A 17,941-nucleotide genomic window follows, 5' to 3' on the forward strand; every position below is an offset into this window, starting at 1 on the left:
TCAAGAACATGAGAGAGACTTTACCTTGCTTAGGTGGTCCCCACAATCATCAGATCTCAATCCAATTGAGCATTTGTGGAACGAAGTTAAAAGAGCCATCAGGCAGCTTGTTCCACAACCATCAAATCTCACAGAACTGATAGTGCTATTTATCAGGCATGGTGTCAGATTCCTCGCATCACCTTTCGACATCTAGTGGAATCAATGCCAAGAAGAACCGCCACAGTATTGAAGGCAAAAGGTGGCCCAACGAAGTACTGATGGGGCGGTCATAATAATCTGGCCACTCAGTGTGTGTGGGTGTGTGTGTGTGTGTGTGTGTGTGAAATATATATATTTATATTTCCAGTCCTGGAAAAAAAATGAAAAAAAATTGAATTACTCCTTGAGATTGAAGATCACAAAAAGAAGAATAATTACTTAGTTTTCAGCCACATGAGTATTTCATACAAACTTCCCTTGAGTAATTATTAAGTTATTTAAGTTGTTTAATAATACCTTGAGGAATTATTAAATTCAGTCTTCATTTCATAGTTAATGCTTTTGAATGTATAATGTGAATGTCACTCTGCTAACTGCTAAACATATAGTAAATTTTAAAAAAGTTATTCCTATCTTTGTAGTTCAAATACTTGATTCAACATTAAAAGATCAGTAAAACTGAAAGAATTCAACAAAGCAGGCTAAGAAAGTATCACTTTAGTAAGTTAAAGTGAAAAGACAAATAAAAGGAACCAACGAATATATTGAGGTGAAAGTTGCAGAGCTGTCTTAGAAGCTGAGGATAAATGGAATGAATTGTTTAAATGCCCAAGTCACCAACAATGGCAGTAGAGAATGGACAGTAACATCGACTCCATTTCTTCTCTATGCTGATATGTCTTTATCCTATCTTTCTCCCAACAATTATTCATTAATTTATTCCACATGCACTTCATGTGCACCTACAGTATGCAAGATGTGACATGGAGACAAAGTGCATTACCCTAGAGTAGTGATGGCGAACCTATGACACGCGTGTCAGAGGTGACACGTGAACTCATTTTTTTGGTTGATTTCTCTTTGTTAAATGGCATTTAAATATATAAAATAAATATCAAAAATATAAGTCTTTGTTTTACTATGGTTGCAAATATAAAAAAATTTCTATATGTGACACGGCACCAGAGTTAAGTTAGGGTTTTTCAAAATGCTGACACGCCGAGCTCAAAAGGTTCGCCATCACTGCCGTAGAGAGAAGATAAGTCTTGAATACAAATAATTAAAATATGAGACCATATCCTGACATAGATCATAACTTTTATCATAGGAAGGTCCATGGGAAAATGTGAGTTCTTCTATATCTATAATTTGATTATAAATTTATTCAGCTATATTTTGGGTTTTGATTTCTTATTTTATTGCATTTTAGTCAGTGAATATGGTCTATAAGATAGAAATTATTTTAATATTTTTGAGACTTCCTTTGTGACTCAATAGGTGATCAAATTTGCAAATTTCTTAGGCTTGAAAACAATATATATTCTATAATTAATCAGTGCCAGGTTTGATATGTGTTTATTAAATTTATTATTTGTTTTGTTGAATTCTCCTATTTCTTCACTAATTTGTGTTTGCTTTATAATTTTTATGAGAAGTAAATTAAAATATCTTATTTTAACTGTAGATTCATCAGTTTCTACTTTTGTTTTGCTTTTTATATCTTAAGGCTAAGATTTTAGGTACATACAGGTTCAGGACTATTGTACTTTCTGGGTGGATTTTTTTAGCATTGACTAATAACCCTTTTATCCCTGATTATGGTTTTTGCCTTAACACCTGCTTTTTTCTAACAGCAATATTGCTACGTTGGGTTCCTTTTGTTAATAGTTATTGATATAGTATATTCTATCTCCTTTCAATTTTTCTGTCACTAATTTTTTATAATTATACCTTTGTTGAGATATAATTTATTCACTCTTACAATTCATTGAATTTTAGTATAGATACAGTTGGGTAAAACAATACCACTACCTAATTTTAGAACATGTTTTCATTACCCCAGAAGGAAACCACATACTCATTAGCAGTCACTGCCCATTTCTCTCCTCTCCAAAGTCCCTGGGAACTACTAATCTACTTCTGTCTTTATGGATATGCCTTTTCTGGATGTGTCTGACAAATGGAATCAGACATGTGGCCTTTTGTTTCTGACATTTCTGACCTTTCACTTAGCATAATGTTTTCAAGATTCATCCATATTGTATCATGTGTCTTTACTTCATTATTTTTAAAGACTGAATAATATTCTATTGTATGACTATACCACATATTATCTATCTACTGATGGACATTTGGGTTGTTCCTACTTTCTGGCTATTATCAATCATGATGTTATGAATGTTCATGTACAATTTCTGTGTGGACATGTTTTTATTTCTCTTGGGTATATAACTAGCAGTGGAATTGCTAGATCATAGGGTAACTCTACACTTAGCATTTGAAGAACTGTCAAACTGTATTCCAAAGTGGCTCCACCATTTCACATTCTCAGCGATGTATGAAGGTTCTAATTTCTCCACATTCTTCATTGTATCTTTGCTGAATCATTAAAACCCCAGTCCCAAGTCCTTTGTGCCCTATCCTGGTACAAATTCCTTGTGGCCTTCACCATGCCAGTTCCCACCTATATGGTGTTGCATTCCTCATGTTTCTGGCACATACATATTTATTTTCCTTTCTTTAATGGTCATATATGTATTAAGACTTAAAAAGTTGTTTTACTTAGTATTTTTATGTGTATGTGAAGGTGACAAACCTGGATGCAGGGGGTAATATTCATCTGAATCAGCCTACCATTCCTGGAAGTTGAGCAGATCAGTGCAATTGCAGGGACTGTGAAGTTGATTGACATAGAGTTGACCTAGGGCCGTGGTTGGCAAACTGCGGCTCACGAGCCACATGCGGCTCTTTGGCCCCTTGTTGTGGCTCTTCCTAAGCCTTAGGAGTACCCTAATTAAGTTAATAACAATGTACCTATCTATATAGTTTAAGTTTAAAAAATTTGGCTCTCAAAAGAAATTTCAATCGTTGTACTGTTGATATTTGGCTCTGTTGATTAATGAGTTTGCTGACCAATGACCTAAGGTGTTGTTCAGGGCTATGGGCTAAACTACTGGGCCCATATAGGATCCACTATTTTACTGAGCTCATCCAGTCCCATATGAATTGTCTCATCTTTTTTGTTGTTATTTACAGTTGCCAGTTTCCAAAAATAATACTGAAACGAAAAAGCCCAAATTCAGAAAAAGGAAGAGGTATGTTTTCTTTTTAATTAAAAAGTATTATAATAAAATTGAAATATATATTGGGTTTACTTATTATATGGCATTTCCCCCTGGCTCTTGATTCTGTTTCTCTAGAGAGACAATTGGGTTTAAAATTTTCTAAAAGAATTAATAAAATGATAAGTAGTAGTTTTAGAAGTATGGAGAAAGTTTGGTGTTTATAAAAAAATGTTGAACCAGGACTTTTAATATAATGTGAGCAACTAGATGAGAAGCAGGTTTTCAGTTTAAAATACGTCATGGGAACCAGAAACATGTCTTTATAATCTAGACTAATAAAACGGTAATATGCTAATTAGACCAGACGTCTTTCGGATGTCCTTCCTGACAAAGCTGGGCCCAGGAGAAGCCGCCCACCTGTGGTCCCGGGCACCGGCAGCTGTGGCCTGGGCAAAGCTGCCCACCCCCAGTTCTAAGTGCCTGTGGCCAGCCTGGGCAAAGCCGCCCCAGGTCCCGGGTGCCTGCAGCTGGCCAGAGGGAGGGAAGCCCGGGTTCTGGGTGCAGGGTTGAGGCAGAGGCAGTTAGGGGCGATCTGGCAGGCAGAGGTGGTTAGGGGCTATCAGGCAGGCAGAGGGGTTAGGGGCCATCAGGCAATGGGGCAGGCAAGCAGTTAAGAGCCAGCAGTCCCTGTGGGATCGGGCCTAAACCAACAGTCGGACATCCCCCAAGGGGTCCCGGATTGGAGAGGGTGCAGGCCGGGCTGAGGGATCCCCCCCTCCACCGTGCACGAATTTCATGCACCAGGCCTCTAGTGAACTAATAAGCACTGATGACAAATGTTAGTGTTTATCATTGAACCAGCCATTGTTTGTTTATTTATTTATTTTTAATGAATGGTAATCAGTACTGTGTTAAAGTGAGTCCTACTCAAAGACTAACTCTGATAGTCCTTTTTCAGAAGATGAATAATTAAAGTTTTAAAAATGACTTTAAAAATGCCTTATCTCATTTATATTTCCCAGTAACCCCATCAAAATAGGTAGGCAGAGTACCACAGTCATCTCCATTTAAAAGGTGAAGAACTTGTGGCTTAGAGAAGCTAAGTGGCTTTTTAAAGATCTTATGGTTAGAGAAAATGTGTTTGGACAAATGTTTTCTGACTCTTAATCAGCAACACCATGTAGTGGAATAGCATGGATTTTGCAGTCAGACAGAATTTAGTGCGTCATGCGCAACCACTTACCTATGTTGTCAAGTTGCTCAACTTCTCAGAGCCTCGGTTTCTTTACACAATGGGACTGACAATTACTTAGTAAGTTTCTGGGGGAAGGATTACATGAAAAGCCTATGTAAGGTGCTTGGTAGATTATTAGTGCTTTTCACCTAGAGAGAACCCAAATCAATACTATTTCCCTTTGGTTTTTCACTGTATCATACTGCCTTACAGTATAAAACAAGGAAGAGTACTTTAAAGTAAATATATATTCATAATTTATGATTACCAAATGCATATATATGAATGGTCATTTAAATATACATGACAGATTATTTGAAACTAACTATGTCACATTTTTTTCCAGGAAAGCTATTTTAAAATGCTGTTTTGAAAATGTTTGTACAGATGATGCCTTATCAAAGGAAAATATGGGTATGTGAAGGCCTGTCCTACTTTTAGCTCCTTTACTTCTATTTAATACTACCAAATATAGTTGTAGTCCTTTGAAGAAAAATAATGTACATATATACATATCTGAGAAACATTAGTGGGTTATTTTGAGTATTGATTTATATTCTAGGGCTTTTCAATTGTCTTTAAATTTCTGTTCCTTTGAATTAAAAGTTCTCTGTTTTTAGCATGTACCATCTTCTGGAATCTCTGCAAGCCCTCCTTTTTGGACCATCTTTCCTATTAGTCTACTGCTCTAGATTTGCTGTTCCTTTATGAAGTTATTCTCTACCAATTGTCCCTCCCCCCTAATACACACACACACCTTAGAGATCAGGAGGAGAGCTAATCATGTGCAGCTACTTTACCTCTCCAACTATCAGTTTCTTCATCTGTAATCAAGAGATGCAGTGAAAACCGGCTTATCCAACATGGAGAAGACTGTTTCTGGAAATAACTTTTTTTAAAATAAAGTACCAGCAGTTGTGGGAAGAAATATCAGCAAAAATACATTTCAGTTCAGACCTCTCCATTCCAAATGGAGTGAAGTGCCAAAGGGAGAGAAGGAAGAAAAGTGGCAGCCTGGGGCTCCCAGCTGAATAGCCGTTGGTATTAGAACACAGTAGGTGAATGTGGAATGCAGGGAGAAGGTTTTAATTTCAAAAGTGCTTTACCCTTTGTACATTTTTGTGTCTTGAAAAGCAGGCAAATGCTTATTTGCAAGATGGAACTTAGGCAGCCTTACAGAGGTTTCAAAGCACAGTAAACCCCCAGAAGTTATTCATGCCGTCCTCCCTTTCACTAGTAGCCACCCCCAGATCCAATGGCACTGTGTTTCAATTAGCTAAATAGTCACTTATTTATAGTCTCATTGAAAGAAAGAAAAACAGGCAGAGAAAGGTTGGGATAGTTATTGTTACTTTTAATCCTTTATTCTTCTCCTAAACTACTACAAAATTCTATTGTTTCTATCTCTTCTTATTTGGCTGCTTCTTTCCTTTTAATTAAGATGCCCTTTTTGGCTATTTTGTCCCTTTGCCTCACAAGATCAGTTCAAATATTCCTGTAGCTTATCCCTGACTGAGTTTCCACTAGGAAGACCTGGCACCACAGCTGAGGGCTCCATCGCTGGGATCCTTCTACCCTCGAACTTGCAAGGGGTACTGCACAAGAAACCCAGTGCAGCCAGGAGCTCATTGACAGGAAGTGACTCTTCCGTGTAAGCAAGGGAATTCATCTCAGGAGTTATCCATGGGAAGGGAAGCCTTTTCAGGAGTCTCACATTCTGTGTGGCTTTAAAAGTCTCAATGGTTAATTGTTAAAATAGCCTAATCTGTGTTTTACTCCTCCATCTCATTTGAACATCTGAAGAGCAGAAACATCTAGCCTACAGTTTTCTTTGCAAGAGCTGTCTACATATTGAGAGAGTAATTATTTAATAGTAGTTTAACCCTCTTCCGATATTTTACCTGCTACCTATATTTCTATGGATCCCTAAATGCAAGCCTCCAATATCTCACATGTATTCTTAAGGCAGAATCAACCCTAGATCAAGTAATACAGGAAAATTATACCATCTTCTTCTGGAATCTCTGCAAGCCCTACTTTTTGGACCATCTTTCCTATTAGTCTACTACTCCAGATTTGCTGTTCTTTTATGAAGTTACTAGAGGCCCAGTGCACGAATTTGTGCATGGGTGGGGTCTGGCCGGCCCATCCCCAATTGGGGAGGATCGGGGCCGGGCCTGTCGGGGGGAGGAGGAGATGGTGGGAGGTTGGCTGGCAGGCCCACCCCGATTGGGCCGATAGGGCCAGGCTGGCTGGGGGGAGGGGCCGCGTGAGATTGGCCTGCATCCCCACCCCCCCATCGGGCGGGTTCGCTAGCCGCAGTGGGTGTCATAGTGATGGGTTGTTCTAGTCCTTACTGCGTTCTGGTCGCTGACTTTTTATATATATAGATTCTCTACCAATTGTCACCCTCACACACGCCTTAGAGATCAGGAGGAGAACTAATTAAGTGCAGCTACTCTCCAACTATCAGTTTCTTCATCTGTAATCAAGAGATGCAGTGAAATCTGGCTTATCCAACATGGAAAGGACTGTTTCTGGCAATAAATTAATTCTTGTGAGGCAAAAGGACAGAATAGTCAAGAAAAAGCTGAGGAATCATTAAATAATTTAAACTGTATACCCACCACTATGTAAAGATTTAATGTAAGATATAACTGTTTGTGGAACATGTCTGTATTTTTTGGAAAATTGATACCAGGAATATCATCATGTATTATAGGTGGGGCAAAAGTAGGTTTGCAGTTGTGAGTATGTGAAAAGAGTTTATTCTTGTATTGTTATTTATTAATTATTGTATTATTTTCCATATGAGCAACTATAAACCTATTTTTGCCCCACCCTATATTTGTATTATCCCTGTAATTGATTTTCCCCAGTGTTTAGGGATAAGAAAATGTATCTATGATGATGAAATATAAATAGCAATAATAATAGCAATGAAAACCAATACTTATAACAATTTCTATATATCTTCACTCTTCTAAGTATTTTATGTATTAGTTTGACCCTTATGAGATCTGTATGAGGTTGATAAAGTAGATATTATATCTCCCATCTTATTGATGAGAAAACTGAGGCACTTAAGAGGTTACATGACTTTTCTAGGGTCACATTTTTCTTAAAATTAATCAAAGTGTGCAGCTATTTCTTTGGTTGCTTTAAGTACCAGGAGCCTTAAAGCTATTTTTTAAAATGTACACCACTGGTACAACTACTGGTCTAACCATTTTAAAATGTAATTATTGCCATTAGTATCCCCTTTAATGAATTGATTTTTATTTCTTTTAATCTTTGAGTTTTTATCATTTTTCAAATTGTATCATTATTTTCTGTTGGTAAATAGCTCATTTCTTTTGGGTGAATAGACAGTCTATAAAAGTTTGATTAAATAAGATATTGACATATTAATAATTACCCAGGGCAAACTAATAATCTATTAGCATTCATTGTTAAATGAGCAAATGGTATATTCATAATTGACTTGGGACATGTAAGCATGGAAGGGGATGTTAATATAGGAAAGGTCTGCATCATGGGGTGAGTCCAAGCAAGAGCATGAAGAGCTTGGAGCTTGAAGGGGTGACAAGGAGAGAGGTGATATCTTACTACTCAAGACAAATCTTACCTCTTGGTAAGATATGATTGGTCTTCATGCCCCTTGTACAAAGCCTTGTGCTTCCAATTTCTGTTTGTGTCTCCAGGAATGATGCTGTCTTCTCCATTACATTTCACCCTGTATTTTACTCATCTCTATATTCATTGTAAGCAGACAGAGGAGTGTTTGTGGTTACTCAAAATAAAAACAAAATCAAGTTTTCTGTAAGAATGCCTTCTAAACGTCCTTATTGAAATGTCCCTGCAAATTTATTTAACACTAGAGGCCCAGTTGCACGAAATTCGTGCACTCAGGGGGGTTCCCTCAGCCAGGCCTGCACCCTCTCACAGTTTGGGAGCCCTCAAGGGATGTCTGACTGCTGGCTTAGGCCCGCTCCCCACGGAAGTGGGGGAGGCTCCCACCACCGCTGCTGCACTTGCCAGTCATGAGCCTGGCTTCTGCCTGAGCAGCACTCCCTCAGTGGGAATGCACTGACCACCAGGGGAAAGCTCCTGCATTGAGAGTCTGCCCCCTGGTGGTCAGTGTGCGTCATAGTGACTGGTCGTTTTGCCTTGGGCCAAAACAGGCTCTCTGACATCCCCCAAGCGGTCCCAGATTGTGAGAGGGCATAGGCCAGGCTGAGGGGCATCACTGGTGCATGATTTGGGCTGGGGAGGGATGCGGGAGGTGGCCAGCTGGGTAGAGACCGTGGGAGGGCTCCAGGGTGTGTCCGGCCCATCTTGCTCAGTCCCAATCGGCCAGATGCCAGCAGCAAGCTAACCTACCAGTCAGAGTGTCTGCCCCCTGGTGGTCAGTGCACGTCATAGTGAGTGGTTGAGCGGCCTTAGCTTATCATTAACATATTACACTTTGATTTGTTGAACGGCCGACCAGATGACTGGACACTTAGCATATTAGGCTTTTATTAATAGGATGATATTTTTTAGTGCCAGCTTTGGGGTGACCCAACCAATAGCCTCTTTATATAGGATGGAAACAGCTTCTTTAAACATTTAATAGAGAAGTAGAGTTGAAAGAAAACTCCATAAATATACATTTGAAAGCTTTTAAAATAATGACTGATATATTGAGACAAACAGCATTTCTCATTGAGAATGGAAAAACAATTTGATTTATTTTACAAAACTTCATTTTTAAAAGCCAGATGTGGACTTCAGCATGAGATTTCTTTTTCACTTTCTCTGAGTGATGGAGCAGCTGTAATGCTATCACTTTTCTCTGAACAACAAATTCAAAGAAGTCAGGGAAACTACAGGATAATCAGTATTGATAGAAGATGATTGGTCATGCAATCAGCAAAGGCATTCATTCTGTCTCTATCTTTGGAAACTATCATTGACCAATTTTGATAACCTAGTTTGTAGATTACAGTAACTGCTCTTTCTTGAGAATTATTTTTGAACTCTATCAGTTCACAAAATAGGAATACCTATTTAGAAAAGCAAAGCTCCCGTGGCTCTGGAAACAGGATTTGACATCTGTCAAGTTGGTATTATGAACCCTGGTTGAGTTATGAAGTCATCCATTACTTTATCTACCCTTGTTCAAAAAGCAGTGTACGTATTTTTCCAGATCACTTGAAAACAGAGAGCCTACAATGCCATTCAGCACTGACATTCATTATCATAAATTGATTGTATTTTAGCATAGCTTTAGAAATATAAAGATGTTTTTGTGCCATTTTTCCTTTACAGCATAGCTCAAAATCCATCTTCTCAACCATGCATTAAATGTCAGTGTCAATAGCCTTAGATTCAGAATGTAAAGCAGGAAAACACAACACCTGTAAGTAGGACTGAAGAATCAGTGTAAAGTAACCACAAATAGTGGTCTGTTAAGTAACAGGTTACTAAGTGAAAAGTTTGTCATATATAGAGGTCAATTTCATTAACAAAATTGCTTCAGCAAAAATGTACATTCCTCTAGAAAATTCTGGACATAGGGTTGCTTTCATATTTTTAGATAAACTTTCCAGGTGATTCTTATGCCCATCAAAATTTGGATACCATCGTTCTAGAATGTAATAGTTCAGACTTCATGTTCTTAGGCTTTAGCAGTTACCCTAGAACACAGATCTATGTGGATGAAACTAACATATCAATTAAAGTTTTTGCTTGTTTTATTTTTGAACATAGGAACTGGTCCTAAAGTGTGGAATGGCTTATCAGAATGCTGTTTTCAAGCTGTTTTGAGAAAACCTAAGATTGGCTGTGAAGACATGAGGGCCAGGAAGTCTTATTGGTCTAGACCTGTTCTCTTGAGTCCCTGGCCCTTAGTAGGCACAGAATAAATATTTGTTGATTTAATATAAAGGAAATTGGGGAAAGCAGTAAATGTTGATAGAAAAATTTCTTTTGTAGACAAAATTATAATGTGCCTTGGCCGGTGTAGCTCAGTTGGTTAAGCGTCATCCCATGCAATGAAAGGTAGCCTGTTTGATTCCCAGTCAGGGTATATGCCCGTGTTGTGGGCTCAATCCCTGGAAAGGGAGCATGCAGAAGGCAGCTGATCGATATTTTCTTTCATCTCTCTCTCTCTCTCTCTCTCTTTCTGTCTCTCTCTCTCTCTCTCTCTCTCTCTCTCCCCCCTGTTCTTCCTCTCTAAAAAATAAAATAATTAAAAATTGGAATGTGAAAAATGTAAACTAAAAATTGTTTTTTCAGTACTATAGGAACAACCAGGGAAGGAAAACTTTCTATTTAATAATCTTCCATAATCTTATTTAACACCATTATTTAATAAACAGTGTTTTAGCAGAATTTTAAAATTTCTTTCTTACAAATAATAGATAAGAGAAAATTATCAACAAAGATGGAAATAAAGTATGGCTTCTTTTGAAATCGAGAAAAGGAAACAATGCATCAAACTTTTCACATAATTTTTGTTTTTTACCTTACAGCATGCTCATTTTACGTTTGTGCGTGCGCGCACGTGTGGCTATAATCTCATATGGATATATATATCTCACTTTTCCTAAACAGTATTAATAAAAAAAAATTTAAATGCATTCAACAGTTACAGTAAAAATTAATGCTGTTGCTGGGAACACCTTGCTTCTGTATTCAATGATAATATTTGAGCTCTAAAGTGTGTATCTTGCTGGGTCTATTTTTATGTTCCATAAACTTTCAGCTGTTCTATTAGTGTGATTTGTGGTGGTCTGCCAAGGAACAGTGGATAATAGGAAGTGGTATGTCAGATTTTTGTAACTAGAGTGGAAGGGGATGGGATGTGTATTCATGGCCTTTCTCTTTGAATCATGTTGCCTTTGGAAGGACTTCTCAGGTGCTCCATCTGTCTCTTGTGCAGGACAGCAGGCTCCACATGGCCTTCTTTCCTTGATCATTACCTCAACAAGACTCCATAGCAAATGAGAATGCTTTTTTTAACTTAAATCAGAAATTCAGTTGCATATTGTTAATCAGTAGTTGAGTCTATAGAGTTATAATAGGTGTTTATTTCTTTGGGGGGTATTGTTTTATCTCAGCAAGTTCAGTGAATTATCAGATTTTTTTTTTTTGCCAACTTAATATATTCCTGTCACAGTAGCATACACACACAAAACTTTTAAGTGTGTTTTTAAAAAATATCAGATTAGGCAATTAAGATGTGTTGATATTGGGATTAGGAATAGACTAGCCTGTGTCTAGCCTAGCCACTTAATCATATGGCTCCCTTTTAAAGAGTAATTTTAATAGTTTATTGCAGAGATTGGTAAACTGTGGCCCTCAGTCCTACCGTTGGCTGCCTGTTTTCGTAAATGAAATTTTATTGGAACATAGCCCCTCTCATTTGTTTGTGTACATGTCTATGGTTTGCACTACTGCAGCAGAATTGAGTAGTTGTGACAGAGACCATCTGGCCCACAAAGCCTGAAATATACTCTCTGGCCTTTCACAGGAAAAGTTTGCTGACCCCTGGTCTATTAATAACATAATTTAGGTTAGTGTCCTTGGCTCCTGATTCAAAAAAAGCACACAACATTTTAGTGAGCTTTTGTTGTTTTGGGGTACTTAACACATAGCAAAAATGTCATCTACTTTTTTCAAGGAATAATTGCAAAATATTCACCTTGAAATCTATAATAATTTTGTATCAAGTAGAGGGCATATGTGAAATTTATACAAAATATTATTTCTTTTCTTGTAACATTTGGAAGATTTCCTCTTTTGTGATGGCTAAGATTAGGAATTAGATTGAATTAAGATGTAGCATGTTTTACTATATTAATTATGTTTCTTTAGTTGTCTCTGAGACAGAAGTTTTACTAAAAGAACTGGAGCAAATGCTACAGCAAGCTCTAGAACCCACAGCAACACCGGATGATCCCGAAGAGGAACGTGGGGAGGAAATAAATACAGGAGAAGAGGTAATATTAATAGTTATAAGTAACAACTTCAAATTTTTTACATGGCAGAGATTGTTCCTGGGTGGACATTTTAAGTATATGGAAAACCTTTCTCACTTCTCAAATTTGAGCCCTTGATTATCATGAGCTGAATGGTAAACTAGTAGCCTGTTGAGAAATCAGAATAGACCTATCAGTCTTTGAAAAAATACCTGAGTTTCAGCAGAGGTGCTCTTTTTGTTTCAGATCTTTGAGGTTGAAATAGAAGAGAGATGGAAGGGGCTTGATGTAGTGAATGGAATGCTACTAAAGAGGCCTCCTCCGCACTACCCGTCTCCACAGTCAGGAGGGGCGCTGGGGTTAGAGCAGCTGGGGAAATCTGCCCTCTCTATTTCATGCAGAGGGATAGCTTCTATAGGGACAGGCTCCATTATTAAAATATGAGGGTAGAATCTTTTATTGAAATACGTTTCACCATTCATATCTAGACTTGTCCTTTTTTTCCTTTTGGCCAACATGTTGGGCTGAGAAAGGCCATGTGTCCTTAACTTTATTTAATACTTATATATGACAACAGAAATTTAAATTGGTTGATAAACTGCTCAGCACATGAGCTCCATGTATCTTTTCCTGGTTTGTCTTACTTAACTCCCAGGTCATTAATACAGAGCAGCTTTGTGGTAGGAGTGAAAAAAATAAGTCATAAGGCAGCCCCTTCCACAGGCAGCATAGCTGTTCCCTGAGTGGTTAGGAAGGAGAATGGCAGCGAGGAGTCAGGTATCCTTATGGCGTTATTCATTCTCTCATTCAATCATTTAGATAGGTAGTGGGCCTGGAGTCCAGAGCACAGTGGTTAGGAGCACTGACTCTAGAATATAATGCCTGCGTCCCGGCCCTGGTCTTGCCATTGACGACTTGTGTAATTTGGCAAAGTTGCTCATCACTTGCCTCAGAGGATTGTTTGGAGGGTTAAATAAGACAAACTGGGAAAAGTGCTCCACGTAGTGACATCTAAGGTTAGTTGTTACTACAGGTGAGAAATGGCAATGGCGGTCACTAGAGAGAATGAGTGAAAAGATATCTTTACTTTATCTCTTTCCCCACATTCTCACTTTAACTATTCATCCCCCCAAAATGAAAATATTGTATACACACTTTGGAAGACTGCCCAATTGCATGATTTTATTCATAACTTCAACAACAATAAAGAAGATTCTTAAACACCTCCTTTATTGATTTAGAAATCAAGAGAATGTACAGAATTTACAATTAAGGAGATCAGTGTGTTAAAAATATGTAAAATTAATGTTAAAAACTCTTACTGAGTTGAAAAACATGGTGGTTTTCTTAATCAGTTGAAAATGCTATTTTTCCATTTAGAGTTCCCTTTTTCAAAAAACTTGTTTTCTGTATCTCACCTTTTATAGAACAAGATCTATAGATTGGTGATGTATCTTATATTTAACTAGAGGCCCGATGCACGAAAATTTGTGCAAGAGTAGGCCTTCCTTCCCCCGGCTGCCGGCACCGGCTTCCCTCCAGCACCCAGGACCCAGGCTGGCTTCCCTCTGACCCGGCTTTGTCAGGAAGGACGTCTGGTCTAATTAGCATGTTATCCTTTTATTATAGATTACTGTACATTTTTCTTTTCTAGCAAATGTGTGTTTTGTTTAAGCACCATATGGTTCTGTACAATGTGTTTTCAGTCTTTGCAGTTTGTCTTTTCAAAAAACAGCCAGGTTGATTTTTATAGAGATGTCCTGGAGCTTTTACAGTCACAGAATTGGCTTCTGTTTTGCCATTATAACTAGTAACTTGATAAAACAGAAAATTACTTCTGATTTTTATTTCTTCAGGTAAAATACATAGTTTTAATACATCACCAGGCAAGAGCTTGCTTTTTGTTTTAGATTCTTGTAATATTATATGCTTTCAAAAGGCATTTAGGAATTGTAAAGATTAACCATTTTAACTCGCTGGCAGGCAGGGGAAGGCCTCCTGCCGACTGGTTTATAAGCTACTCTCCACACTGAGCTTTGTACGTCTGGCATTCACACCAGGCTCAGGATATTTAGGGCCTTGTTCACTTTTAAGCAAGGAGAATAGCAATGAAACCAATGATCAAAGCTGGAGTGATTTCCACTTTAAACGCAAAGAAGTGATCACCTCAGGGGTTTCTTTTCTTCCTCTCTCCCTCCCTCCCTCCCTCCCTCCCTTCCTTCCTTTCCCACATAAAATGGGAGCTGCATTTTGTTTTTTGGAAAAAGTGGCCTCTTATAAGCTAATCCACCAAAAGAACCACCTGATAATTTTAAAGTTCTGAGCATGTTCATACTCTGAGCAAATATTGTCTGAGCTATTTTCAAAGTTGTAAATTTGATGATGTTTTCATCATTCACTTCACATGAGTTTTCAAGTTGATTTCTCACAAGCATCTATACTAATGGATGAGAGTAGCAACATGAAAACTGCATACATATGGAAAATCAGAATTTATTTCTATTTGTCATTGAAATACTTAGATTATTTTCCTCAGTGGAGTCACCTTCCTGATTATTTTCTTTAGCTAATATTAACACAGGTCGACATGTCCTGACTTGGCAAGCAATGGGAGGGGATTCATTTCAGATTTTTATAAAATCCATCTGAGTAATTTATAAATTAGATAATCCATTTACAAAGAAAACCATTTACTTAATAATTATTTATATTATAGTATATTTTTGATATATGAAAATACTTATTTACATTTTTTCCTTGAATTTCCTGGGAAGTTAACTCGAATGAACCTTGAAGTTATAAATCTCCCATGTATGGGTATGTTTGCATTGTTTTTACCAGTGTCCTGTCTAAACAAGCTTAAGAAAACTATCACTGTTTGTGAGGAATGCAGATGCTTGTGAGAAGATGACCACAGAAAATGTGACTAAAATAGCTTTAAGTTGTATTCCCTATAATAATAGTTTTAAAAGTAAACAAATATAGAAAACTCACAGAATTAAAATGATCCAATTTTTTCAAAATATAAAATTAAAACTAAAAGTGTAGTGTTGGGAAACAGACAAGACCTAAGTTTTATAGTAACATTTACTATACATTATACTATACATAGGGATCATTTTTTGACCACCACCATAACAGAAAACTTTGTGTAACTGCTGTGGTTCAAGACTTACCAATTACTTTATGTTTTGTTCAAATAACTGAACCTAGTCTTCAGATACAGTTTAGTAGTACTGATGAATTGTGTGGTTATTTTTACAGTTGCCTCAGTGGGGCCCTGACACTTCTGCAAGCAGTCCATTTGAAAACCACTGTGAAGATGACTATGTTATAATTGACGGGATAAAATTAAAAGCTGGGGAATGTATTGAAAATATAACTAACAAGTTTAATGAAATCGATGCTTTGATATCTGAATTATAGGGCATTATAAATATTTTCAAAAGGTAATTATAAAAACAAAGTCAAAAACTTAAAATGTTTAGTGAAATAGGTATGTATTATACCAAAGTTGATATTTGTAATAACGTCCTACTTTATATTTTGAGGGTACACATTGTTTTGAGGTCCAATCAAATGATATTTAAGTTAGTGTTACAATTTAAGAATTTAAGAAACCCTAATGTTTGTAGTTTGTTTTTCTTGTTTGCCCTAAGTTTAAAATGGGTTGTGAAACTTACTGCACAAATACATGCTTTTCAATGGTTATTTAAGCCCTTTATTCAAATATGGATGTTAAGGTAGCTGACAAATTTATTATGTTTCTTACAGATAATTCAAATCTAATATGTTGAGAGAATGTGTATTTGTAGTAGAATTAAGATATTACAAAATAAAAGAAAATGTAAAAATGGCTATATAATAGAGTTGGAGCTTTTCTTAAAAAGCAAAAATGTTAAATTGCCTTATTATATTGGAAATAATTATTTCAACCACAGTGCTCAAATTTGGCTAATACTCTGTTGGGGATCTTTGGAAGATCAGAATTCAGGACCCTTTTCCATTGAATCAGTAAATCTGGAAATGGGGATGGTCAAATGTAGTTAAAAATCTAGACAGATGAGTTAAACATATTCACTATAAAACAAATCTAAACCATATAGAAAAGTGCAAAGCACATCCTGCAATACCACTCTCAACGTCTCCCCTGAAACCCATCCTCAGGGATTGCCTTAGTGGGCGTTGGTCTAGACCGAGTTTTGTACGCATCACAGTGTGTGTCTGGCCACATCCACCTCTAGTTCCAGCCTCAGCTCCCCTTCTCTGTGCCTGCCTATCTTCCTGAGGATAAGGGTAGGGAAAAGGACATTCCAAAGAAAAGCAAGAGAGCATCTGGGACCCGCTATTAGTTGAATTAGCTGGAGTGACATGTGATAGCAAGAAAGTAAGCTATAACAGATGAGGGCTGTGTAGACAGGTGGAGGAGCTTATAACTGTAGGGACCAAGGGAAGAGTTTAAACAGTGGAATCCCTTTTCTGCTTCAAAAAGATCTCATGAGCGGCAGGGTGGAGAACAGAGTGAGAGAGAGTAACCTTGGAGTCAGCAGACCAGTTAGAAGACTACTTTGGGTATTCAGTTGTGAGATTCTGAGAACCTACTGCACAAATACATGCTTTACAATGGTTATTTAAACATTTTATTCAAATGTGGATGTTATTCAAATGTGAAGTATGGTGGTGCTATGATGGAGAGAATTGGATAGATTCAGGCTAAATTAATATCAATGAATTATTAGGATTTAGGGACTGAATATAAGGATGAGACAGGGGGAGTCAAGGATGATTCCAGGTTTTTACTATTCACAATACATGCAGATTAGAAATGTTGGACAAATACCAAGTTTGGGCCAAACTGTGTGACTTCAGCAGAGATTCTATGCTACTTGTGCTTTGACAAATCCTGCATCCAGATAGCACTCTGAGAACGGAGTGACTAGAATAATCTCTCAACATGTCATATTTAAATTCTATGTGGTATAAAACAGTGAAGATTAAGGCTTCCTTTCTTTCTTCCAGCTGAATTTACTCCATAGCATTTTAGAAAAACGTTTCCTTCTTTTCTTGGCAGTATGATTTTATATTCACAGCCTTTAAGATGTCTCAAAGTAATTAGTCCCATTTTTTGTTACTGCTTAGAATCAACTATAAAAATGACTACAATTGTATTTGAAGGACTTTATCAGCAATTCAAGTGTTTGATACAAACCCCCCATCCAGAAGATCAATTAGGTCACTTGCAACTAATTCCTGCTGGTGGAACAGTCAATGGTCATCAGAGTCCGATTTCACAGATCAGATACTGAAATATTCAGATTGAATTTATTTTTGCCATGTTCTGAGTGTTAGAAGTCTGGAATTTCCACTGAAGACGTTGTGTACTTGAGTAGCTCAAAATAGTTCTAAGAACAATTATTTGGGTTGGTTCTGTCTTCAGTGAAAACCGCAGACTCCTTCTAAGAAGAGGCTGGAGG

At 37.3% G+C, this 17,941-nt stretch overlaps 1 protein-coding gene across 1 annotated transcript in view; it reads left to right on the top strand.

The window, feature by feature from the left end:
• The window catches only part of ZCWPW2 (zinc finger, CW type with PWWP domain 2), a 68,285-nt gene extending 51,966 nt beyond the window's left edge, over positions 1 to 16,319 (top strand). The window contains exons 7-10 of the mRNA XM_014549229.1: positions 3,238 to 3,296; positions 4,847 to 4,914; positions 12,364 to 12,488; positions 15,732 to 16,319. Of these exons, the coding sequence (XP_014404715.1) occupies positions 3,238 to 3,296; positions 4,847 to 4,914; positions 12,364 to 12,488; positions 15,732 to 15,893 (414 nt within the window). The 3' untranslated portion in view covers positions 15,894 to 16,319. The remainder of the gene's footprint in view (positions 1 to 3,237; positions 3,297 to 4,846; positions 4,915 to 12,363; positions 12,489 to 15,731) is intronic.
• Positions 16,320 to 17,941: the final 1,622 nt, after the last annotated feature.

Source organism: Myotis brandtii, unplaced genomic scaffold, assembly GCF_000412655.1.
Source record: "Myotis brandtii unplaced genomic scaffold, ASM41265v1 scaffold54, whole genome shotgun sequence".
Lineage (NCBI taxonomy): Eukaryota > Metazoa > Chordata > Mammalia > Chiroptera > Vespertilionidae > Myotis > Myotis brandtii.